Source organism: Rattus norvegicus, chromosome 5 (assembly GCF_021556685.1).
Source record: "Rattus norvegicus strain SHRSP/BbbUtx chromosome 5, alternate assembly SHRSP_T2T, whole genome shotgun sequence".
NCBI classification, from domain to species: domain Eukaryota; kingdom Metazoa; phylum Chordata; class Mammalia; order Rodentia; family Muridae; genus Rattus; species Rattus norvegicus.
Window position 1 is genome coordinate 82,198,866 of NC_141538.1, and position 24,278 is coordinate 82,223,143.

Genomic DNA, 24,278 nt, shown 5'->3' on the forward strand with positions numbered 1-24,278 from the left:
TCCACTGTACATTTAAATGGATATAATTAAAATAATGAGCTCTATTTTAAAAAATGATATATGAAAAAAAATTTTTTAAGAAGTTGGAAGGAGCTGCACCACTAATTCAAAGTGATCCAAGTACTTGTGTGATGCCGTTGTTATTAGGACACCCAATTAAATGCGGAGCAGCTGAGGAAGAGAGAGGCTCGGGCTTGTAAATCTCAGTGTAGGAGTCAGAGAAGAGACAGAAGCCGCCGTGTCCTTGGCACCGCAAGCATTTAAGGAAGGGCAGCCGATGGCTTTGTGCCCCGCTCTCATGCTCACCTGTGTCCAGAGAGACTGTTTCTCATCCCCACCTTCCATAGGCGGAGTTAGGGGGGGTCAGGCTGCTCACACTGCTACAGCTGGGTCTCCAGAGCAAGCTCAGACTCATTTAGAATGTGGCAGGTGTGTGGGGGAGGGACTAGGGGTCTACCTGTCCTTGGGAGGAAGTCATTTGCTCTTCTTAGAACCCTAGTGACTTGGCTGGACATCCCAGGGGTCAGGAGATGTGGCCTCAAGGTCTGAGTCCTGAGTCTCCCTGGTATATTTCCACCCGGTCTTATCACAGATGGTATGGCTACCTTCAGCATAGATCTGTCTGTCGTCCCAGTGGGCCCTTGTGGGTCACAGCACACAAAAGTCCCAGTGCCTGTTTACCAGGAAACAAGTCTTCTCTTGAGCATTAAACATTACAGTATTTATGGAGTAATTACCGTATGTTCGAGATACAGTGGTGCACAGGCTGCTCTTGGGTGGAGGGTTTGGTAAGTCATTAATGGACAAGACATTTTCAGATTAGTAGCCAGGGCTATGAAGAAAATAGAACAAGGTGATGACCAAGAGGCTGGACCATGGAGTCAGATGTGCCAGCTTTGCCAAAAAAGATCCACAAGCATGCTGGACAGCCGTGAGAGTCTCTTGTGGGAGGGATATGGCTTTATCATGCTGGGAAGGCTTCAAGGTGGCCAAAGTGACCTCATGAGCCAATGTCATTATCATGAATTTGTATGGATATTGAAGTTGGATTCTTTACAGATATCCCCACCCCTCCTTGTGTTCAGCAAGGATTCTCACACAATGGACATGGAAACAAAGGCTCAGGGAAGGTGTTTTGACCAATATTGCAGGGTAGATGGGCAAGCAGGTTAGGGTGAAACAGTCTGTCTGACCCACAGCTGTAGGTGGTGTTAGCTACGTTGTGGGTTCTTCTTTCTTCCACCCTTCTCCACCCTTTCCCTAACCTTTCAACCCCCTAACACTAGATGGGAGGGAATAAGGATAGAAAGGAAAGGGGGTGATGTTATCATTAGACTACTTCTTGCCTTGGGGCAAGTTTGATCTTTGCTGTCAGCATATCTAATTTCTTGTTTCTTCTTTGCACATCACTACATAGCAAACCACGACCACCACCAACCAACAGCAAACAATCAACAGCCCACCAACCAACCCACCCACCTCCCAGGGACCTAGTAATTATGTACCCTCTGAAAAGTCCCCAGAATCCCCAGCATCACACAGTCCCAGAAACTATCTGCAGCTGGCAAAACCACGCCCCTGCTAAAGCATGCGGCAAATCATAGTCAGCTGCTGTGGACAATTTGATGCAGCCCCATATCCCACACCTGGGATTAAAATGAAAACTTACTCTCATGATACTTCTTTGTTTTGTTTTGTTTTGTTTTTTTAAACAGAACCCAAAACTCCAAATTTGTTACTACCCACAGCACTTCTTGTCCCCACAGGGTGGCCTGGAACCAGTGAGGACTTAATGATCAAGAAGGAACATGGGGTCTGTTCAGAGTGGGTTGTGGGACTGAAATTGAGAACATGGTGGAACAAGCTGGGGAGGAGACGGTGATGTTTCTTCCTGTCCTGTTTCTGAGCTTCCAAACCTTGGTGAGATTAGGACTCATCCAGGCCTTTGGCAACTCCCTTCGTGTCTGAAAAATGTGATTCGCAGCCGGCCACCTTTCATTAATCCTTCCTTCCTATGTCCACGAGAAGTTCAGGTTCTCACACACCTAGCTCCCAGCCGTGAGGGAAACCCAAAGTGAGTTGAATGCATTGGAGTTCATGCGCCAGCAAATATGCTATGTACGTTTTCCCTTGGATCTTCCATACTCTCTGGATCTTCCATACGCTCTGTATTCGTCTGGTTTCTGTTGATGTGATAAAAGACTGAGTGTTTTATTCGACTTAACACTCGTGGAACAGCCAGCATGAATTCAGCTCTGGTGAGGTCTCCTAGCAGATGGATTCATAGGAACCTTATAACAGGTCATTATTAATGGGCTAAGTACTCTGCTAAATGTTTTCTGTGTGTACACTGATCGCCTCTTATGTGACAACCCTGTTACCTGTGCTTTGCAGATGAGGAGACCCAGGCCTCGAGGTGAGGTGGCAGGTCCAAGCTTCACGTTAGGGAAATAACAGAGGTGTTTGTGCTATTTTCCTTGTGTGGTGGTAACAGACCACCTGGGTGGTTAATGGAACTCGAGGCTCAGTGTTTCACAAAGCTGGAGACTTGCGGCCAAGTCGGGGATCAGATGGCTTGGGCTCTGGGGAGGGGGCACTACCAAGCTTGAAGATAACCACCGTGTTCCCCATTGGCGAGAATAACTTTTGTAGATTTATTTACTTATCTTGGAGCAAGTGCATGCTATAAAGTGTGTGGAGGTCAGAGAGCAACCCGTTCTTTCCTTCCACCATGTGGGTCACAGGGATGAAACTCAAGCCATCAGGGCTTTACCAAATTGCTTTTATTGGCTGAGCCTTCTTGCTGGTCCAAGAATGCCTCATATAAAGTCACTAATCTCATCATGGAGGCTCCATGCCTTCACAGTGGTTGGCGTGGCTTGTCATGTGCCTGGACCTGAACATGCCTTGAGTCTAGGCTTCTCTGAGTAGATGAAAGGGTTGGGCATAGGCAGGCAGTATCCCCAGGAACTGCCTGGAATGAGATTTGATTTCCACCCTGTGTCTTCCTTGCCTCCTCACATCCCAAACAGACATCGTGAGGATAGTTCACCTACTGAAAGGATGTGGGGGCCATGGAGATCATGTTAGAAGAGTAATTTGAGTGTGGGTGCCAGAGCCCTGGCTACACATGGTTTTCTGCACCTGCTTTTCCAACCTAGGCAAGTCAAGGCTCTGTTCCCAACTACAGAATATGCCCAGCTCTATCTGACCTCAGTTCCTTGAGGGTGTTCTCAAACATTTGGAGAGCTGTCCTTTGCCAGACTGTTGGCTCTATGACACCCTTACCAGGAGAGCCTTTTGAGACTGGAGTTTTCCCAATTAAAGTGGGAAGAGAAGAGCCTGGATGTGCTCTGTGGCCCTGCTGCCAAGGAGCAGAAACACAGCAAAAGATTTGGCATGCCCTGAGCACAGTGCTCACAGTACAGCTGGCAGACCAGAGCCCAGGCTGCCTGATCCAGAACCTGCATCTGTCAAGGCTCCCTGCCTTGATACAGGAGTGCATAACCAGTATCCAGAAGTGCCTTTTGAGGTTACTTGTAACTCCAGTTGCGAAAGGTACCAACAAATGACGGGGTGAGCTGGGTACTCTGGAAGGCTTTAGACCTTCACTTACCCAGATGTAAAATGGGGCTGTGTGAGAGGCCAAGGAACCCTCCTTTATATTTAATACATAGCCTTGTTGTGAGTCTGTGTGGTACTAAGAACTGGTGGGTTTCCCTGTGTGCCAATGGAAAGTCCTGGGTCCCCTCTGAATGGCCTCTCTTCTTTCTCAGGGAACTCTTGAAGCACAGTCAAAAGAGCACCAAGGTGGAGGGCCCGGAGCCAGTGCCGGCTGAGGCCTCGCTGATTGCTGAGCAGGGGACGATGACGGAGGTGAAGGTGAAAACAGAAGTACCAGACGACTACATACAGGAGGTCATCTGGCAGGGCGAGGCCAAGGAGGAGAATGCAGGTGGCCAGGATGGCACTGGCGATGTGCCTGCCGAGATCTGCGTGGTGATCGGTGGCGTCCGCAACCAGCAGACCCTAGGTGAGTGCCTCAGTGAGAACCGCAACCAGGGTAGAAATGTGTAGTCTGGAAGGCCACCTTCAGTGGCTTGCTCTGCCCCGTGGAGAAAGCAGAGCTCCTGCTTGACTTTGCGTGGTGAGTTCTAACCTGAAGAGTTCACTTTCTGCCTGGTGTAACAAGACCCCATGGTTCTGTCGAGCTCTGTCGCTGGCCCAGTGAACCACACCTTGAAGTCCCTAGGAACCAGCACATGCCCTTACTGCTTGCTCAGAATTCTGAATACGAGTCCTGTCTGCCTTGTCCCTGGCCTGATTGGGGGAATTTTGGGGAGGTTCTTTTTGATCGGGGATAGTTATGTGCCTTCCTGTACCTGGAAGAGTCTAGTGGTGACCTGCTCTAAGGCTGTGATTTCCCTCCTCAGCTCTCTAAGTGACTCCCTGAACTACTGCCAGATTCAAGGACTCAGATGGCCATTAAGGCCCTGACAGGCTTACCGAGCCTGTGGAGCAGGAAGTGGGAGCTGCGTCCAACTGCCCCACATCACAACGTTTGACAGCCTCTTGAGTGTCACCTCAAGTGGTTCAAGTAGCTCAGCCCCGCCAGATCTCTGCACAGATCCTGTGCCCAACATGTGAACATCTTGGTGTGCATTCCTCTGGCTTTCAACATTGGCTCTCAGGTTGGCTTTTGAAATCTGCCAAACAACACCATTGATGGCTCAGCATATTGATGAGCCACAGCTTTGAATCCCAGAGACAGCGAGACAAAGCCCTCCTTCCTTACCCTGCTACTGAGGTGCTTCTGAGTCTGGCTGCACATGTATACGTCCATCCTCATCTTCCTCCATGGTTATCATGTCCCGAGTGTTCTTGGGTGTGTTCTTCCCTCCCATATGGTCATCTACCTTTAGTGGTCCAGGTCTGGCCTGTCCCGCCTTCCATCTAAGCCCCTCTGACTTCCTGGTTTGCATACTGTTTGTGACCCACAAGGCATCACGGGGAGATGCTCTTTGTTTCCACGATTAACCCTCAAGTCCTGATGCCTGTTCTCAGGTGCTGGCCTCAGCCTCCTGCTCCCTTCCAGCTGTCATTCAGTGGCCCCACCTGGGTTCCATGACCAGCCATCTTTTGTGTCTCTATGCCTGACATACTCTGTTGAGCTGGTTTCAAGGAAACTACCGGAAATACAAAACACACACCATGTTGTTTCTCTATACAAACCTTGAGACTGACTCCTGCCTTCTCCAGAACCAAAGCCACAGCACCGGGGTCCTCCATTGTCCATTTTTTGTTTTTGGCTTCTGGTCATCCCAGACCTCTCAGCACATCTGTAATCCCATCTGCTCTTCCTGCTCCCCTTCTGGGAATTCCTCCACCCATTTCCCAAGTTCAGCTTTTCTTTCAAGGACAATTCCAGAGCTGTCTTTCCTCCTTTCTGATCTCCTCTGGCCAGAGGGGTCACCATGGACTGTGCCTGTTCCATGGGAGCCCCTGGAGGTTAGATCTCTAAGACCTGCCTGATTTCCGCTCTCCACTCCTGCTCCACAGTGCCTAACAAGCTGCTGGCCTGTGGGAAGCTATGTTGGTTATGTTACTATGACTGGATGTCAGGATGGGGCTTGGCGATGCTGCAGTAATGAAAGGTCTCAAAAGTCGTTGGTCTTGGTAACTCAGAACCCTAAAAATTTATTTCTCCTCGACACAGTCCACTGTGGCTCACACAGGGCTCTACTTGTCTCTAGACTCTAGCACAGGTAGCCATTTTCATAAAGGGCCAGATGGCAGAGGATAGCAAGCCCTAGATGAACTCATGCAGGCCACTGACTGCTAGAGCGAGAAGGAGGAGGTGTGGCTTCCATTTAGATGCCAGACCAAACTATTCATATGACTGCCCTTCATCTGAGGAGGCTAAGAAGTACCTGCATCCTACGGGCAGGATGAAGGACAGCTGGACAAAAGATGTTTGGTGGGGAGCCTTGCCTGATCTCTACCCCTCAGCGTTCACTCCCCAAGACCAAGACCAAGCTTCCTCCAGGACCTATGACTGGAGAAGAGGGCATGCCTTTATTCTCATGCTAATACACTTCAAGGCCAGCAGCCATTGCTACCCTTCCCCAGGTGTCCTATGGAGGGCAGCTGAGTGCAGATCTGGTCAGGGTCCAGCAGGCAGATCAGGGAACTGTGGAGCACCTTCCCTGAGCCATTGACCCACACAGTGAAGGCCCTGGTCCCTCAAGCTTCCTGCCAGCCAAAGGTTCTCATTTTCCATTCAGCTAGGTCTTTGGCCACACGTCTCTTGTGTCCTCATCTGTTCATTGAGGACCCACATGCTCACTTCATGGATGTGGGAACTGAAACAGTAGTAGACAGAACAGTGCTGACCGATGAATGGTTCATCTCTGTGGTGCCTGCAATGGAAAGCACGCCTAGGCTCTCTGACTCATGGCGTGAGGCCTCTGTGTGCCACAATACCCACCATACAGTGTTACATGAGGATGTGGTAGGAGGAGTGCTAAGTACTTGGTACTGTGCCTAGTGATGGATGAATAAGCTCTTGAAATAGGAAAGTCTGAGTGCTGGTTATGTGAAGTACCTGCTCTTCTCCCTAGTCTAAGAAATAAGCCAATGCGATATAGATCTGGAGTGGGGATGAGAAAGAAAGTCAGTCCCAGATGAGTTCCCATTCCCTTCTAGGTTGCCCTACCTACAGCTTAAGTCTTGAGTGTGTTGGGTAATTTCCTGTAGCCTCCTCTTGGTAGAAGAGACTATAGAATACCCCAAGATGACCCCAAGGAAAGCCACCATCTGGAAAGCTGTGCCACATAGGACCACATGGCTCCTCTCCTGTCCCCAAGGCAAATCCTTCTTGCTGTGTGGTTTGTGCAGAGGGTCAGGCTAAGAGAACACTGTCCTGACTTTGTTGTCAAAGCCACAGATAGAACCCAGGGACTATCTGTAGGAAGAGAAACAAACTCATCTCTTGCTAGAAAATAGATTTTGCCTGGAGCCCAGGTCCTGGTCTCATCTGTGGCTGTGGAGAGAGTTCAATGTTGAGAACCTCAAAGAGGGAATGGTTGACTATTAGAGTCTATGCTGGGTGTAGATGTGGACAGCAGGGTCTGCAAACTCTCGCTTGACCTGACCCCATATCTTGTGGGAAGCAGGACAGTACTTGCCACACAGCACTCTGGTGGTGGACAACTCCTGTTTCTAAGAGCTTGCTGTCCTGATAGCATCTGCCTTGGCCCTGCTTTTGAGCATAAGTGAAGTGCTGGTGTGTGTGCCTTCTCGCCCTGGTATCTGAGTGTTCATGGTTCTGAGTCCCATGGTAACAGGCATGTGCTTTGCTCACACAGCACACTCTGAGCTCAGAAGCAGGCTCTGTTACTGAAGAGAATAGTGCCCCTGTTCAGTCACACAGCTTCGGGCAATGAAGCATACCCAAGTCCTCACTGGACATAAGCCATCAACAGTTTTCCCAGGGACACAAACATTATTCAAGGCATTTCCTTTGAAGGAACCAGGGTCATGGGTACATGGATGATGACATTGGCTCGGAGAATCCTGCTGTAGCTGTCGGTGCCCAGAAGGCTGGCTACTACCTACAGAGGGCCTGTGCTGAGAAGGGCACGTCTTGATCTTAGCATGTCAAAGCAGTTACAGTCAGTTTGGGATTTATGGGCCTGACCCAGGGTTCATATTTTTTTTTCTTAACAAAAGCAGAGATGATATTGATCCTGACAGTATTGCTAGAGAAGTGAGTGGATGTGTTAGCTGATGCCTTGCTCATCTGACATGCTGTAGGTAGAGCTCTGCCCTACAGCCTGGGGAGGGGCTGGGGCACACGAGGTTTTAGTTCCTTTATGAAGAATGACACATGCATGCACCACTGTTGCCACTCCCAATTCCAGGTTCATGGTTAGCATCGTTAACTGACTCCTGAACACAAACTCCTCAATGCAGTGCACTGCCAGTCAGCGGGAATCCGGAAATTGGCAGTGGGACCTGTTTGCTGTCATCATGCTAGATTGACATCAGGAAGGCCACTTGTGCTTACCACATCTAGGACATCATCACAGACCACTGTCTGGTCCCAAGAGATAAGGATGACAGGCACTTATCTGGTTTTCTAATTTTCCCATCATGGAGAAAGTACTCTTTCCTGTGCTGTGGAACCAACCAGAGCCTGGGTGTCCCATGTTCATGGAGACAGTTTTGCCTCCACTGGACTCTGCTTCTTGTGAATACTGAGCCAGCCAGGTCATTTTCAGATGTTAAGGCGGTATAGAGAGGGGTACATGGGCAAGCCGAGAATTGCTTCCTGGAGAAGCAGAGGAGCCTATAGGGGCCAGGGGGTGGGGTGATGGAGGCTAAATTCTCACTACCTACAGTATTTTGGGACACTAAACATACATATTCTGGGAGATGCATCCAGTATGGAGTGGCTACCAGGAAGTCGCTTGTGACAAGAATTATTGATAACAAGGTAAAACCTATGAGGGAATGAGTTTCTGGTCCCGGAGGTAGGCAAGGATGGCGGCTGGCCCAGCTACAAGAATCATGAGTCAGATGGAAACTAGATTCTGCAGATCCTGGGCAGAGAATAGGCATGCTGTGTGCACAAAGCCATCCTGGGATGAAGAGTGGAGGAGGAAGAGGGAACCCCAGTCATTTGGAAGCCACAGGACTGTAGCTCTGGGTGGAGTGACAAGATCAGACACCCACGTGGGCTTCAGTCCTTGACAAATCCAGGAGGAAAGGTGCCAGGTCTTACTTGGTAATGCCAGCTGATAGTGAGTTTCCTATTTCAATAGGCAATTGGCAGATCTAGGTGCCTGAGTGCGCCAGAAGCAACACTTAGTTGTTTTTTTTTTTTGTTGTTGTTTTTTTTTTTGGTTTTTTTTTGTTTTTGTTTTTGTTTTTTTTGTTTTTGTTTTTGTTTTTTTTGCTGCAGCCACAAGGGGAGGAGCAGTGCTGGCTGCCCTCCAGGCCCAGTTTCCTCTGCTGTTGACTTTCCATCTGGGGTAAACCGGGAAGGGGTCCGGGTGGAGAATCCCTGTTGGAAGGGGGTCCTGGCTGTAAGTTGGAAGAGCTGGGGTCTACCCCACTGTCTGGAATGCTCAGTGGAATAAGCACACTGGACCGTTAGGACCCAAAGGGAGCAGTGTTGTGAGAAGAGCTTTAGAGGTGGACTAAAACACAAGCTAGGCTCTGGCACCAGCTCCACTCAGGTCATTGGCACGTCCAGGATGACTGAGGTGATGGGAGGAATCCTCAGGCCAGGGCACCAAACATCCTCAGTTCAGGCCTCCTGCAAGAATGTCTTTTCATTTCTCACCAACTGCAAATGTTATAGTTCCTTGGATATTGTATTGCTTTTTAAAGGTGGCATTTTGCAAAATAATCACAATGCCACTGCTTTTTAGGGCCCGCCGTTGTCACTTTTAGAGGACATCTGAACAAGCTCATCTTTAGCAGACTGAGATTTTATATCTTCCTTTTTTCCCCCCTCCTTGAACTCCCATTTCTAGCCCGCTTCCCCCACAGGGTTTTTTCCTAATGTAATATATTTTTTATGCTTGAAAGTCTTTTATTGATCACTGTTTCACACTCATCTGCCACAACAAGAGGTACATAAATTGAAATAGAAATTTCTGGGGGAAAATTTTTTCCTGGAATCATAAAGCTCTACACTTTAAAACCTCCTAATTCCCCTCCCCCCCCACTGAGTTGTGATTAGCCTGCAACTTGTCAAGAACAAATTTAGATAAATAGTAAGTGTAAAAATAAAGAATTATCAAAAACACACTTCTTGATGAAACAGATACAACTTTCTTCCTTCCTCAATTGGCTCCTGTATCTGTGAATGAAGATTTCTTACCTTCAGTAGAACGAGACAGGGCTTGGCCTTCCCTTCATGCCGATTGCCAGTGTTTGTAGGGAAAGTGCTTGGAGTGTGAGCAGGGAGCCCCGGACCATGGGCTTTGCTTCATGGTGTGACTTGATTCTTTGAACTCCCTCCAAGATGTATGCTAAAACCAGGCGAGGGTCTATGTTCTTAATGGCTTCTTCATTTACAGTTCTGTTAGATACGTGTGTGTGTGTGTGTGTGTGTGTGTGTGTGTGTAGAGGCACAACCTCAGGTACTCACATACCATTCCTCAGGTACCACCACCCCACCTCCTTTGGATCCAGGAAGGGGCTCTTGTTGGCCCAGAACTTACCAAGTATAATAACCTGGCTGACCAGCCAGCACCAGGGATCGATCTATCTATCCTGACCTCCGCAGTGCTAGGATTATAGGAATGTACTTCATGACCAGTGTCTTTTACGTGATTTCTGGGAATTGAATTTAGATCCTCATGCTTGCAAGGCTAGTACTATACCAGCTGAGCTGTCTCTCTAGCCCTGTTTATTAGTTTTGAGAAAGAGTCTAACTCTGTAGCTTAGTTGGCCTAAAACTCACTATGCAGTATAGCCAGCTAGCTTTAAACCTGCCGTCCTCCCACCTCAGCCTCCTGAGTTTTGGGATTATAGACATGTCATATCACCCAGCTGCCAGCAAAAGTTATCAAGTCAAGGAGGTTGCCACATAGGCCCCTACCTACTCTTGTTAATGTCAGTGAGGAGGACTGAGGCCCTGATAGCCCAGGTGCCTGGCCACCCTTTTCCCCAGCTGGCCTTGACCCTAAGCTAAATAATAAGGCATTCTCCAACGTTAAGGGCTCTTTCTGATTTCTTACGTAATTCAGATGGAAAAGCTCCGGAAGGCAGCCCCCACGGCGGATCTGTTCGGAGTCGGTATTCAGGGACCTGGATTTTTGACCAAGCTTTGAGATATGCATCTGGTACGTGATGGCTGAGGGATGTGGCCTGATTTGGGTCAGCATGGAGGGTGGGCACAGCTGGCCGTGGCTGCCAGCTGTATACCCTGAGTGAGCAAGCTCTGCTAGTACCTCAGGGCCTGAGGGGCCACCCTCATCCCATCCAGCCATTTTGAGCGGATCTTGAGTCTACCCTCAGGGATGACAGGACTTCTGGATATCTGGTGGTTTAGGCTCTCTGAACCATTTCAGCAGCACTCCCTACAGATCCCAGACGTGGAAGGAGGAGCATCCCACAGCTACCCACGTTTGGGACCTCAGTCCTTCCCTGCAGGACTTCCAGCCTGAAGCAGCTTTGTGCCTTGTGTATCCCCAGCACAGGACTAGGCAATAAGCATTTTCTCTGTCCCTGTTGGCCAGGATCACCCTCCTCCTGAGCATTCTGGAACTTTGGTTCTGAAAGAAGCACATTTGAAGGGTGGTGACCACAGCCCTTACTTAGTGAGTTCCTGCTCACTACCAGGCCTTGTGCTAAGGACTCACCATCTGGCTGTTGTTCACAGAGGGGAGTCCTGTCACTTACTGAGGGCTTTCCTGACTGGTTGGCAGTGATCTAATATTTGGACCCAGGTTGGTTGCCCTTCCTGTTCAGTGAGGCCACCACCCTGGGGAGTTCCCTGTTTCCCAGCCCATTTAGCACCTTCCACACACAGGGATTGCTGCATGCAGGATGAGCTTTGGAATCCCTCCAGCCAGCATATGGTGCCCGTCCTACTCTCGAAGGGGTCAGGAGATGGTCAGAGAGCATGGCAGCACGCGCCCTCAGCTCTCTATAAGCAGAGGAGGTGGATGGATGGCCTTAAAGCCACTCATTATAAGTAGCATTGACTCTGTAGACTGCACTCCTCACTATAGCTGGCCAGGGTCTCACCTCGAGCCTCCAGGTCCTACATTGGCTGTCACAACACCATCACCAAGTTTTCTCCAGGCCTACTGACCCTTCTGCCCCCCATTAGATGGAGGGCAAGGATCACATCTTTCTTGCTGCTGAGCCTTGGTGCCTGGCCATCGCAAAAGCTCAATAAATCCTTGGTTTGTGGAAAGAAACTGGCAGAAGCTGTTAGAGTGGGTGAAGGCACCAAGAAGAAAGTCAGGAAGTTATCACTTAGTGATTGATGAAGTGAGTATATCAGCAAGCCACCATGAAATACTGAGTCCTCACCGTGTGCCAGCCACAGGGCTGAATGCAGAGACATAAATGTGCTGTCCCACTATGGGCTTGTGTCCTTCCCAGCGCGCCAGGGGTGATGTATGCAGAAACTCCTCAGAGCCCAGCTTCTGAGTGCTGTGTGGAAATAGGATGGCAGTGGCCCTGGAGCGTCTCACAGTAACACAGGCATCGGCCACTGTCCCCTAGTACTTCTGCTGTGCCAGTGGCTCGTGTGCTCTGTCTGTGTCTTGCTGTCACTGTAAGAGGCAGGGGTCACAATCCTGGTGGCAGGTGAGGGGTCCAACAGTCAGACAGGTAAAAGTGAGTTCAGGTAGGAGGAGAGGATCAGCACCCAGACTCCTCAAGGCTGCCTGACAGAAGAGTCTCTGCTTCTAGGCACAGGAACAGAGAGCGGCCATTAGTAACCATGGTCACCCCCATGTGAATACAGAGAGCCCGGTGCTCATTCAGCCTTCTCATTAGCCTCGTTGCCATCCCTAGAGGAGACACTGAGGTACAAACTGTGAATGGCCAAACTCCTTCTCTGGAGCTGCGCTAAAGAAGAAGTGATGTTCCCCACCTTGACTGCAGGGTGCCAGGAGTTTTCTGGGAAGGCTCATTCATGTCTAGGTCCCCAGACATAGCGACTGGTGTACGACCTGTCCTGGGACCAAGACTTCTTGCACATTCTTCCTGTCTCTTCTGGAAGGTGGGAGCTGGGTCCAAGTAGCCTTAAACCTGCAGGAGGTCTTTGCCCAGTGGAGAGGAGGAGGCACTTTACCTGGGGTCCCTTGACAGCTTAGGTCCTGTTGGTAGGATCCAGCCTCCCTGCCATGGACTTTGTTTCAGGCCCTACATGGTGGGTCATTTTGGGGTCCATTTGAGAGACAGCCATTTTAATTCTCTGCACCTGGAAAGGGCTCCAAGAGGGAGAAGCTAGGTGTGTGTGTGTGTGTGTGTGTGTGTGTGTGTGTGTGTGTGTGTGTCTGTACTGTGAGCCTGTTCTCTGTGTCTGAGAGCACCACGGTTCCTCAGCAGGTGGGGACTGCTCTTCTTGGCGAGCTCGTCTGTCTGGGACTGGACACTTGCTAGAGGAAATGAAGAACCAGCTAGAGGCAGGTGAACAGACCAAAGTCTGTGAGGTCTGGAGAAGTTGCCAGGGTCAGGCTGTTGGCAGGTGCTGAACAGGGACTGGAAGCCCCGTGGCCTCACCGTGAAGCCTGTGGAAATCCTCTCTGTTCTCTGTTGGGAGCAGGTCAGCCTGAGTGATATCCTTATGGTGTGGCGGCTCCTCACAGAGCACTCTGGGTCCCTCTCCTTTCTCCTCTCAATGTAGAAGGTCAGGACTCAGTCACGGCCGCCACCTTTATCTTACAGATTTGGAAGCTGAGGCACAGAGGCGGCTGCAGGTGGCTGTAAAGTACAGGTTTCATGAACTCCAGCTCAGAGATCTGTTGGTCCTCAATGTCTGCCAAGGCTCCATCCCTACCCAGTGACAGCTGTGGGTGCTGGGCTTTGTGGAGACAAGATAGCTGATGGTCTCTTTTCCTGCTGTTTTCCAGGGTCCTATGAATGTGGGATCTGCGGCAAGAAGTACAAGTACTACAACTGCTTCCAGACGCACGTGCGGGCACACCGAGGTGACTGGCATCTGGTTATCCTGTGCTCTGCTTGGTATCCCTCTGGGCTCTGACAGCTCACGCTCCTTCAATGGAGGAGGGAGGGCCATCGGAGGAAGGAAGAAGCCTTCTTGATGTGGGAAGAATAATGAGGATTCAGGTGTTAGGCCCCTGGCTTTGGCCTCTGAGAACCTTAGGGATGCTCCGTCTGGCTCTGTTATCACCTCCCCCTCCCCCACGAGGCCATGTGTTCACATCCCCTCCTTGTCCCTCCTGACAACTCAAGAGAGGGGCCAGAAGCTGTTTCCCATTCTGTAGGTCAGGGGATAAATGAACTGGCTCTTGCCCCCTCCTGAGCCAGGTAATGGGGAAGAGAGACCTAGGTGCAGGCCTTGCTGACTTTGAGCCTCAAGGCAGAAATGAGCCTTGTCTTTCAGAATGTCCATGGGTGGACAGCACTTCCCAACTCCCCATAGCTGCTCCACTCTGTCTCTCCCTTGGCTTAGCCCTGTCCCTGTCATCATTCTTGCCTGTTAGCCATCTCCTTCCTATCTCTTTCTTTCTCTCACAGATACTGAAGCCACCTCAGGAGAAGGAGCCTCCCAGAGCAGTAAGTATTTTTCCCACATCCTGGGTTGGTGGGGACCAAGCACGGGGCATGGGAAGTAGTTGTTCCTTCCTCCCCAGGACAGCCTCTGACAGACATGTAGCTGGAGGCCAGGCCTTAGGACCAGAGGGATCTTCTGAAATAAGATCAGGCCTTCTCAAAGTGGGTTCCATAGCATGCACATTCTGAGGAGGGTCCTCTCACAAAAGGGTTCTCTGACCAAGTATCTCTGGGAAACCTTGAGTTATACTCACACGAACGTAATTGACATCTTTGCTATGGGTGTCCCATGCCACCATGAACATCCCCGGAAGAAGCTGTCAGTGTACTTTGGACCCTGAGTTATGGGCTTTGGGTTCTGTAGCTATGTTGGAGAACAGTTCTCCCAGAGGACACTCAGCCCCTGGGACAGTTGCATCGTGGTGCTTTGTTTCAGGCAGGATTCTAGATGCTGGGGCCCTGTGATAGATGCCCACAAGTCCTGCTTGCCCTCCAACTCCACCCTCATGAGATAACAAGCAGACAGCCCACGGGGTACACTCTGAGGTCAAACCTCTACCCTTCCACCCTCTCTGTGGACATGAGCTTTAAGAGTTCTACCTTCAGTGACTATCACAGATGGACATGTATCTAGGTCCATCAAACTCAAATGTTCTTAGAGTGTTGTCCCTGACAACTCTAAAGCAGAAGCCACCCAGGTACTGAGTGTTGGGAGTGGCTGGGTAAGTCCAGTCACCTAAAGGACCTCATATAGAAGTGTGGATGGATGTGGTCTAGCTACCAATGGGTGTGTGCACAGAGCTCTTACCCTGATGAATGAAGCCAGGCACAGAGGAGCTCATCTACTGTCAGAAAGCACAGGCTTGGGGGCGGGGGGGGGTGCAAGGAATGCTAATGGAAGTCAGAAGATTGGGCACCCTAGAAAGAGTCTGCTTTCTGCTTCTTGAGCAAAGGTCCACAGCACTTTCTGTGGGTAGAAAGACCAAGCTACTTGCTTAAGACATAAACACTTTATTCTGTGGGGGCCAAGGCATGTTTTTTGTGGAGGACCAGATAATGAGGAGGGGCATGGTATCTCCGTCCCCAGCCCCTTACGTGTAGTGAAACTCCAAGGGGACATGAGGCTAGATCCCTACCAGTAAAGATGGTGACAGGATCTGACCCCAGGAGCCAGAATGTGATCCTGTTCATTTTTTTGTTGCCCCATTATAGAATACTCAAAGATAATGAATATTCCCCAAAGCAGAGCAGGTCAGTGTTTACACTAGCCGGAGCTGAAGAAGACTCTGTACCTGAAGCCAAGCCCTGAGGTCATTGTTGTTGAGTCACTGACTCTGAGCGGGAAGCAAAGCTGATGTAGATCCTGAGTTCAGGTTGGCTAGACACCTGCCGCATACTATGGCTGGGGAGGCACGGCAGCAGTCTCTCCCACAGCCCAGCCCTGTCTCTGTCTGCTTCAATTACTCCTCCCTTCTTTTCTCACCCCTGTGGTCTGCCTGTGGTCAGCCACACATTTAAAGACCTTGCCTATTTATCCTTCCTTCCTTGGCTATTTTGGGTCTCCGGCCTCGGTAGAAGCCTGTCAATGGGCTGTTGTGCTGTATCTGGTTTCCACTGCATGGGCTCACTGGTGTTGGTGCTGTGGTAAACTCGTTTTTAGACCTTTCCTCATTTGTTTCCTTCCTCTTTATGGGCCATTTTTCCCATAGCCAGAATGTTGTCTTCTCTGTCTTATGTCTCAACCTAAATCAGGCCTAGAGCAGCGCTCTGTGTCTAGTGAGCGTATGGGTCAGCCTTGGCACAGAGCAGTAGGGCATTGGAACTGAAAGGCTCCTGTCAACTTCAGACTGCCACTTTGCACATGAAGACTCCGGGTCCCAGAGAGTGGAAGTCATTCATCTTCTTAGCAGTAGAGACAGGCCTGGCCAAACAGTCCTTATGCTTCCTAGTCTAAGGATCTGTCATGCATTTAGCAGGGAGACAGTCCAGTATCACACATAGAGATACACCCACCTGCTCACCCATCTCTCAGTATGAGAGGATCGAAGACCACCCCCCCCCATATACCTTCTCCAGCTCTCATATTCATCTCCTAGGTCTTCTCTGGAAAACCCTGCCAGGTGACATCTACCCTGTTAGTCAGGTGGTAGCCATTGTGTTCTGTCTTACTTAGGGTTACTATTTCCATGATGAAACACCACAACCAAAAACAACCTGTGGAGAAAAGAGATGTATTTGTCTTATACTCCACAGCAGTGTTCATCAGTAAAGGAAGTCAGGACAGGAACTCAAACAGGGCAGAAACCTGGAGGCAGGAGCTGATGCAGAGGCCATGTAGGGGACTGCTTACTGGCTGGCTTCCTTAGTCTGCTTTCTTGCAGAACCCAGGACCACCAGCCCAGGGATGGCACCATTCACAATGGGCTGGGCCCTTACTCACTAATCAATCAGTAATTAAGAAAATGCCTTACAGCTGGATCTTGTTCCATTCTTCATTCTATAGGCTGTTATTCCCATCTCACAGGGGCATTAGGGAGTGAATCCAAAGTCAGTCATACTTTTGTGAAGGTAGAGTGGGGTTTGGACTTAGGTGTCTCATCCCAGAATCTGTCTCCTGTGACAGGTCTATGGTGGCATTCCTGGGACTCCAAGCTCTCTTGTGAAAACATGGTTTAACTGAACAGACTCCTTTGGGAATAACTCTCTCTCTCCCTATTCAACCCTTCCATTAAAATTCTGGAATATGAGAAGACAGGGTGGATTCAGCGGGGAGGGTGGGGTGGCTTTCAGTGACAGGAAACTGCGGGAGGGAAATGCGGCCTGTGGAAAAGGGAGCAGGCCTTCTGACAGGAGACACTGTGGGCAGACAGAAGCAAGCAGAGGGAGCAGTGGCAGAGGGCAGGCAACTCTGGGCAATCTGGGAGAGGAAAGTCAGGATGAAGCCTCATCTGGAATTAGCCCCTGGGTAGCTTTCCCTCTTGGTATCCAGAGAAGAAGATAGAATTATGAGAGAAGCTCAGGATTATGGGACAGAATGGGAAGAAGGTTTTTTCTGAGGAAAAATCCCGACTTGCCATGGGAAAAGAGGTGGTATTGAAGTAGCAGCTTTAGAGAGGACCTGAGGTCACCTGATTTGTGTCCCTGCCCCCCACTTCAGAAATTAGATAGGGAATGTGGGGAGGGGGAGGGGGAGCAGAGACTAGCTCTCCCTTGGAAGAGCCTGGTACTTAGATCCTGTGAATATCTACAAGTGTGTAAGTTATGAGCTCCTTAGGTGGTGACAGCTCATCTCTACAGTCTTGGTGTCTGCTAAGACACCCTCAGAAGACACCAGTTCCAGAGATGAGATGAAGGCAGAGGTGAGAAGAAAGATGGCTACTGTTTTTCATGTCTCTGACTTCAGCTGAGGGGTCAGAAACCTTCCTATCCTACCCAGGGTGGTACAGCCTTGGCATGGAGTATTTCATTGGCTCTTCTACTGGATGCCAAGGAGCAGGAAACGGGTCCAGAAAGAACAAAGCACCCCAGTGTGGTTTATCTAAGCACAGAATGGCCGTGTACCCTGACTTGCTTTGGCTTGAAGTTAAGTGAATAATTGGTCCCTAGCTCTCTCTTCTTCCCTCTGTGCAGCTTTCAGTAAGCTGCTGTTTCTCTGCATGCTGCCTAGGGACCCTGGGGAGATAGAATTCATAGGCTCTCCACGGGTCATTCACATATACTGGGTCTCAGCTAGTCCAAATGCAAGAGGGTGTGCCCTGGAAGGAAAGGTGTAGGCCTGGTTGCTGCTGGCCTCACTGTGGGAGGCCTACAGAACAGGCAAACTTGGGCCAGTGTTAGCTATCTTAGTAGAACAAGTCTATAAAAACTTAATGACTCAAAGCAACCAACCCTGGTTTTCTCCTAGTCTCTATGGTTAGGAATTTGAATGTGGCTTTTCAGAGTCCTCTGGCTCAGAGACTCCACAGGACTACAGGTAGGGTTGGCCAGAGCTGTGGTCTCATTTCAGGGCTCAGCTTGTAGGGGTTTCTTCTAGGTTTGGTTGAGTGAGGAGGTGAGGGTTGCAGGGTCCTGTCCCTCTCAAACTATTAGTCTAAGGACCTCAGAGGGTCAGACTCAACTCCTTGCTACCTGCATCTCTCTATGACTAAACTGAGAACATAGCAGCCACCACAGAGTGATCAGGCAGGGATCAGGTGGCCTGTGCAAGGCCAATGCCCTAGCTGTCTGTCACCTAACTTCAGAATGACACCCCATCACTTTGACCACATTCTCCTAATCACCAAGAGAAGGAGTTACATGGGGTGTGAACACTAGCTGCAAGGGGCATCAGCATACCTCTGAAGCCAGGCCTCTGTAGGACTTGGGCAGATTACTCATACATTCATAGGAGACTGCTTCTCCCCTCTGTTGAAAAGACAGGTTGAGAAAACCCAAGAGAAGAAGAAGGTAGCCTGGCCCAGCTACCTTGATCACAGTTACATCTACCTGGCCTTCTCCATGGGAACTGCAGTAATTCTGAGATGGGAGACGAGATCCTCTAGAGTCAGGTCCTAGAGAACTTAGCTCTCACAGGGAGGGTTTGAGGGTCAGTTGGGGAATCAGAACTCCCAGGTGTCTTAGGATCTGCACAGAGGACACCTGTTGTCACAATCCAAGCCTTATAGTCCCAGAATGCAATCTAAGGCTGCCCTGGAATGGAAGTTCAGAGTGGGATAGAGGGGGCCCTGCCTAAGCATGGAGGAGGAGCTCAGAGGTCCGGGGAGTGAGTAGGACCACAGCCGCCTCTGTTCAGAAGAGGTGGGCGTTGCTGAGGCCCAATGGACCAGGATCAAGTTCTCCATCGGACCCTACAACTGGGGCTGGACTGGCTTGGCTCCATCTTGATTCCAGGGTCTGGTGCACTGAGCAGCAACCTCACCCTGGGTGACCAGTGTGCTGTTAAGCTCTGTATCTTTCTGTTCCCTCTCCCCAGACAATTTCAGGTACACGTGTGACATCTGTGGGAAGAAGTACAAATACTACAGCTGCTTCCAGGAGCACCGAGACCTCCATGCTGTGGATGGTGAGTCAGGCCCCTCACTCTTGGGAGTCACACCAGAGAAGTGCCCCTCTTCCAGATCACTGTCACCACATAGTGCCATATATCCCCGGGGAGAGGAACCTCCCATGAAGGATTCTGGGGAGGGAATGTCCCTTCATATACGTGTTCCCTTCTGTGGCAGATCCAAATGTAACTGCTGGGTTTTTTTTATAGTTCAAAGTGAGTTGAATATTGAAACTTGAGGTCAAGTCTATTTTACAGTTTTATATTGAGTGTTTGCATTCTATAGTGAAATTAAACCAATTTGTTAAAATGAATGATGTCCTTTGACATCTTAGATTATAGAGGTGAGTGTTAGAACAATAAATTCAAGCTATTCCTCTGTAGAATGTTGATTCCTAGAAAGAGGATTTTATGCCCAGAAAGGACTTGAGGTTCCCCCATCTAGTCCTACACCTTCACCACTGAGGAGCAGTATAAGGCCTGCTGCCTCTGCCCCATTCTCCTCTCACCTCCTGCTTCCCTTCATCCTCTTTGAGCCCCTTTCCTCCTGTTCTTCCATCCCATGCCTGCTGGGGCATTCTGAGCCCCTAGTGAGGAGGAAGAGTGGGCCAGGGTTGGGCAATGTGTCTTACTGTGGCCTTGCCTTCTTCATGGTTTCCTCATGGGCCAGGTCAGGCCTTCTGGTGGCACAGGCAACCCCATAAACCTAGGCATGGCTGGCAGAAGTAGCAATTCCAGGGACTAACAGGACTCCTGTTTGTTTTTTCCTCCTGCGGCTGTCGCCTCCCGCCTGGGTACAGTGTTCAGTGTGGAGGGGGCTCCGGAGAATCAGGCAGGTAAGTCTTTGTGACCGCCCATTTTCTCTGTCCCCAGCTCTTATATCTGGGGTGAGCAGCATGCTTAAGGCTGTGTGTTCTCCCACAGACCCCTTTGACCAAGGTGTTGTGGCCACTGATGAGGTGAAGGAGGAGCCTCCAGAGCCTTTCCAGAAAATCGGACCAAGTATGCGGGACCCTGGGGTCAAGGGCTGGTGGGGTTGGGTGAGGGAGGTGGGCTGAACTGTACTCTAGGAAGGCTGTATCTGGAACTTTGCAGCTGACAGTTGGGCTGAGCAGTCTCAGGACATTAGCCTTCAAGGAGCTGCAGTCAGGGTGTGGTCAAGGTCACGGGAATGACAGTAGCCACCCCACAGCTGCATGCTAGCCTTGTTTTGGCAATTCATTTATGGTTCCCTGTTAGCCTCCTGAACTTCTGCCTCCCATAGCAGTGGTAGATGCTAATGAGGTTGCAGACTGCATGTTAACACAGTACCTAGAGCGTGCTAGGTACTCAGAGGGTAATGACCGAGGACATTCGAGGGACCTCAGTGAACAGAGCTGAGTAGGGCAGCTACTTCCAACCCCCAAGGACAAGGACCACTCTTATAAGTTGTTTGTCTTCAGCAAACTTGTCTTGAAGGTTGTACAGATGTAGTTGACAGACATGGCTCTATACTTGGGCAACTCACATGGAGGTCAGGGGTGTGGGATCGTAGACAAGTGAGCAGAGAGCTAGAACCCAAAGAATGAAAACTGAGAGGCTTTCAAGGCAAATACAGGTGGGAATGGAGCCCTACCTCACAGGCAGAGGTGTGTATGGTGTGTACACATACACACTGGCTCTGGCAAAGGGAGGAGACACAGTGGTGGATTCATGTCTTTGAGGACTCTGAGTTTTAGGATCCAGTGTCTTGGTCTTTATGGAGCTGAGCCAGAGTCAGGGTAGAGAGGAACTCAGGCTGCTAGGAGGAGACTAGATAGGGAGAGATCCCCATGGTCAATGGAAGCAGGTACAGTAGGACCACAAAGAGGGAGACTTTTCTGTTTGTCCCTTCAGAGTTCCAGAATGTTCCTTTCACCTGTTTCCTGTGCCTCAGTAACTGTCCTACAAGAAGAGAGTTTTATGGACTGTTGTTACAATAAGGATCCAAGGCTGTTTGCAAAAGTACACACCAAAACAGAATGAGGGGGAAAGGAATCTGATGAGCTAACACACAAAAGAGGGGGATGCTGTGCAGAAGGGAGCTCTGCCTGGGATCTTGGAAGGTTCCAGATGCTGCCCGTGGGGCCTTTTCCTCCTGCTCTCTCAAGATGCTCAGGGGTTGCTCTTCTCCACTCATTCAGGAGCTGCAAAGGGAACTGTGTCTGCAGAGGGCCTCATGCAGTGCCTGTTGCCTACATGGTAAACATTGGACACATGGGAGTGTGAAGATCATCTTGTGGGCTGGGAAGACAAACTCCAAACTGAGAGTGACACTGTAGAAGCTCAGCAGGTGCTCACCCCTGCCAGGGCGCTTCCGCTCACCCGGAAGCCGGGGACAGGAATTAGAACATCTCCATGGCTAGGGAATATAGGTCCAGCCCAGTTCCTGACTCTTATCCAGGGTGTGAGATGAGGGTGTTACTGGGAAGCCAACAGGGACAGGAATTTGAGAGCTGGCCCAAACCTACACCCCAACTCTGCACCAAGCTGGATGGTGTCCTCCTACTTGTGAAGTCTGTCTGATCCACCTTGCCATGGAATGACTACAGCCCTCCCCATTCAGCACGAACACAGGGATTAGGTAAAACACTATTGTAAGTAAATTAGCATGGTTTTTGTCACATTAACTAAGTAGAACCTATAGACTGCCCATTAAGATGCAGGATGCACATGCCTTTAATCCCAGAACTCCAGGAAGCAAAGACAGATGGCTCTCATGGATCTCAGAGTTTGAGGGCAGCCTGGTCTATAGAGTGAGTTCTAGGGCTGCCATAACCACACAGAGAATCTGTGTCTTCAAGGCCAAACCAAACAAACAAACAAACAAACAAACAAAATAGGGTGCGGAGCAGGATGGACCTTGTTCTGTGCATAATCTGATGTGCAGCCCTTTCTAGGGTCTGGAGAACTCCCCACTGAGTGTGCTGGAATTTCCCTGAGGAACCCAGGGTTGGTAATCAGCACACCCCCAGCTTGCCCCAGCAGAACTAAGGTAGCTGCACCCATGTCAGGATCCCTGTAGAGTGAGGGTGTGTGGGAGAGGAAGAGGATACTATATGAGGAAACCCGTGGCATGAATCTCTAAAAACTATAATGGGCATAGGACAAGGGGAGCCTGGGTACCCTAAGGGAAGCCCCAAAGGTCCAGGAGGGTTCCTGGAGGAGTGTCTGCTTTCCACGCAGCATCAGCTGAGCCTGTGGGAGAGGAGGAAGCAAAGTCCTAGTAAACAGGACAGTCGTTGGAAGAAGAGTGCTGGCTGGCTGCCAGTCACCGTCAGCTGCAGACTGGGGTTGGCTGCTGTGGCCGTGGCAGGAGGGACGTGGAGAACAGTTTTCATCGACTAAGAAAGGGAAGCTGGCTCACATGATCTTTATGCTTGGATAAGGGAGAGAACATGAAAATCAGAAACAAAAGCTCGGGAACAATGAAAACTCCAGTTGACAAGGAAAGCGCGTAGAAGAGTCCAGGGAAGACTGTATCTCTAAACACTGTCACCAAGTCCAGACAGAACCATTTCTGTTCATCACATATAAGAAATTAATATAGGTTCAATATGGCAGTGCTTACTTGTAATCCTAGTACTGAGTGCTAAGCCAGGAGAATTTCAAGTTCAAGGCCAGCTTAGACTACAAAGCAAGAATCCTGTGTGGAGGGGAAAGGGAGGAATAAGTGGTGGAGGAGAAGAAAGAGGAAATTGTTACCACTCATCTCCCACGTGGGCTTCCATAACAAACCACACAACCTAAAGGATTACCAGTAACTGCTACAACATCTGGAAGCCCAATGTTGGCCTGCCCATGGGGTTAGGTTCTGGTGAGTTGTGTCTTCCTGGTTTGCAAATGAACTTCATATGTCACCCCTTTTGGGTGGCAGGGGAAGGGAGATGGGACACTGAGACCTGATGTCTCTTCTAAGGACACTAGTCCCATGTGGTTCCTACCCTCACTATCTCACCAAATCCTAATCAAGTCTCAAAGCTCCCAACTCCATATGGCATCACAGTAGAGTCTAGCACTTCCGCATGTGGGTAGTAGGCGGACAGTTTATGGTTGTATGGCCCTGAGGTTCTGTGGTGCCTGGGGCTGTATGGTGAAAAGCAGTAGGATAAGATAAAAAGGAACAGAACAGAAGAAGATGAGAAAGGATTTTTGGGGAAACAATACAAAAGCAGAATGGAGCACTGCATGGCGTTAATGACAGAATTGGTCTGCATGGAAGTAATTAGCAACATAATCAAAAAGGTAACAGAAGACCGTGAGAAATGTGTAAGAACAGGGAACCGGCTCAAAGGAACTGATAATGTGACCGGTGTGACAAAGATCGCAAAGATATCATAGAAGAAAAAGTTGCTGAGCTAATGGAGCTTCTGTGTGTGAGAGTTTGAAAGGCTTGTCATAATGTCAGGATGTGGCTATCCTGACATCAATAGATCCTAGTGGCTTTAAACCTGTAGGTAGAAAAAGGGAAAATGATCCATCTACATGTAGAAAACAAGTCATATCTACCCCTGAGTTTCAAGCAGACGTCTTGAGAATAAGAACATCATCTTGGCAATATTGTATGTGCTAAGAAAGTGGGTATGTTTGGAAGGAGAGAGGCTATAAGAATTTTATACCTGGACAAATTGGAATTGACATGCAAATAAAAAGTGCATTTAGAAAAACGTTTTTTAAAAATGTACTCAGCAAACTGATTGGTGGAGCATGTATAAGCACCCAAGAAGCTGTAGTGTCAGGGGATGTGTGAACTCAGAACAAGTACATTTTAAACCATTGTAGGTCAAATTACAGAAGCTGAGTGCATATGCTATAGATTATCCTAATGTAGGTGTGAGTTATAAAACTGGACCAAGAGTAGCTCAACTGGTAGTTGGATACTTGGCCTAATGTGTTCAGACCCTCCCTGGGCTCTATCTCTAGCACCAGGTAAATTGGGCATAGT

The 24,278-nt window shown here is 49.6% G+C and overlaps 1 protein-coding gene across 30 annotated transcripts in view; it reads left to right on the top strand.

Annotated features, from left to right (window-relative positions):
- The window catches only part of Zfp618 (zinc finger protein 618), a 165,917-nt gene that overhangs the window by 101,214 nt on the left and 40,425 nt on the right, over positions 1 to 24,278 (top strand). For 17 of the 30 annotated variants that reach the window (XM_087548981.1, XM_087548982.1, XM_087548984.1 and 14 more), the window contains 6 exon segments: positions 3,777 to 4,033; positions 13,608 to 13,685; positions 14,236 to 14,274; positions 19,244 to 19,333; positions 20,116 to 20,151; positions 20,240 to 20,317. In XM_087548981.1, the coding sequence (XP_087405107.1) occupies positions 3,868 to 4,033; positions 13,608 to 13,685; positions 14,236 to 14,274; positions 19,244 to 19,333; positions 20,116 to 20,151; positions 20,240 to 20,317 (487 nt within the window). In that variant the 5' untranslated portion in view covers positions 3,777 to 3,867. 30 annotated transcript variants of the gene reach the window in all.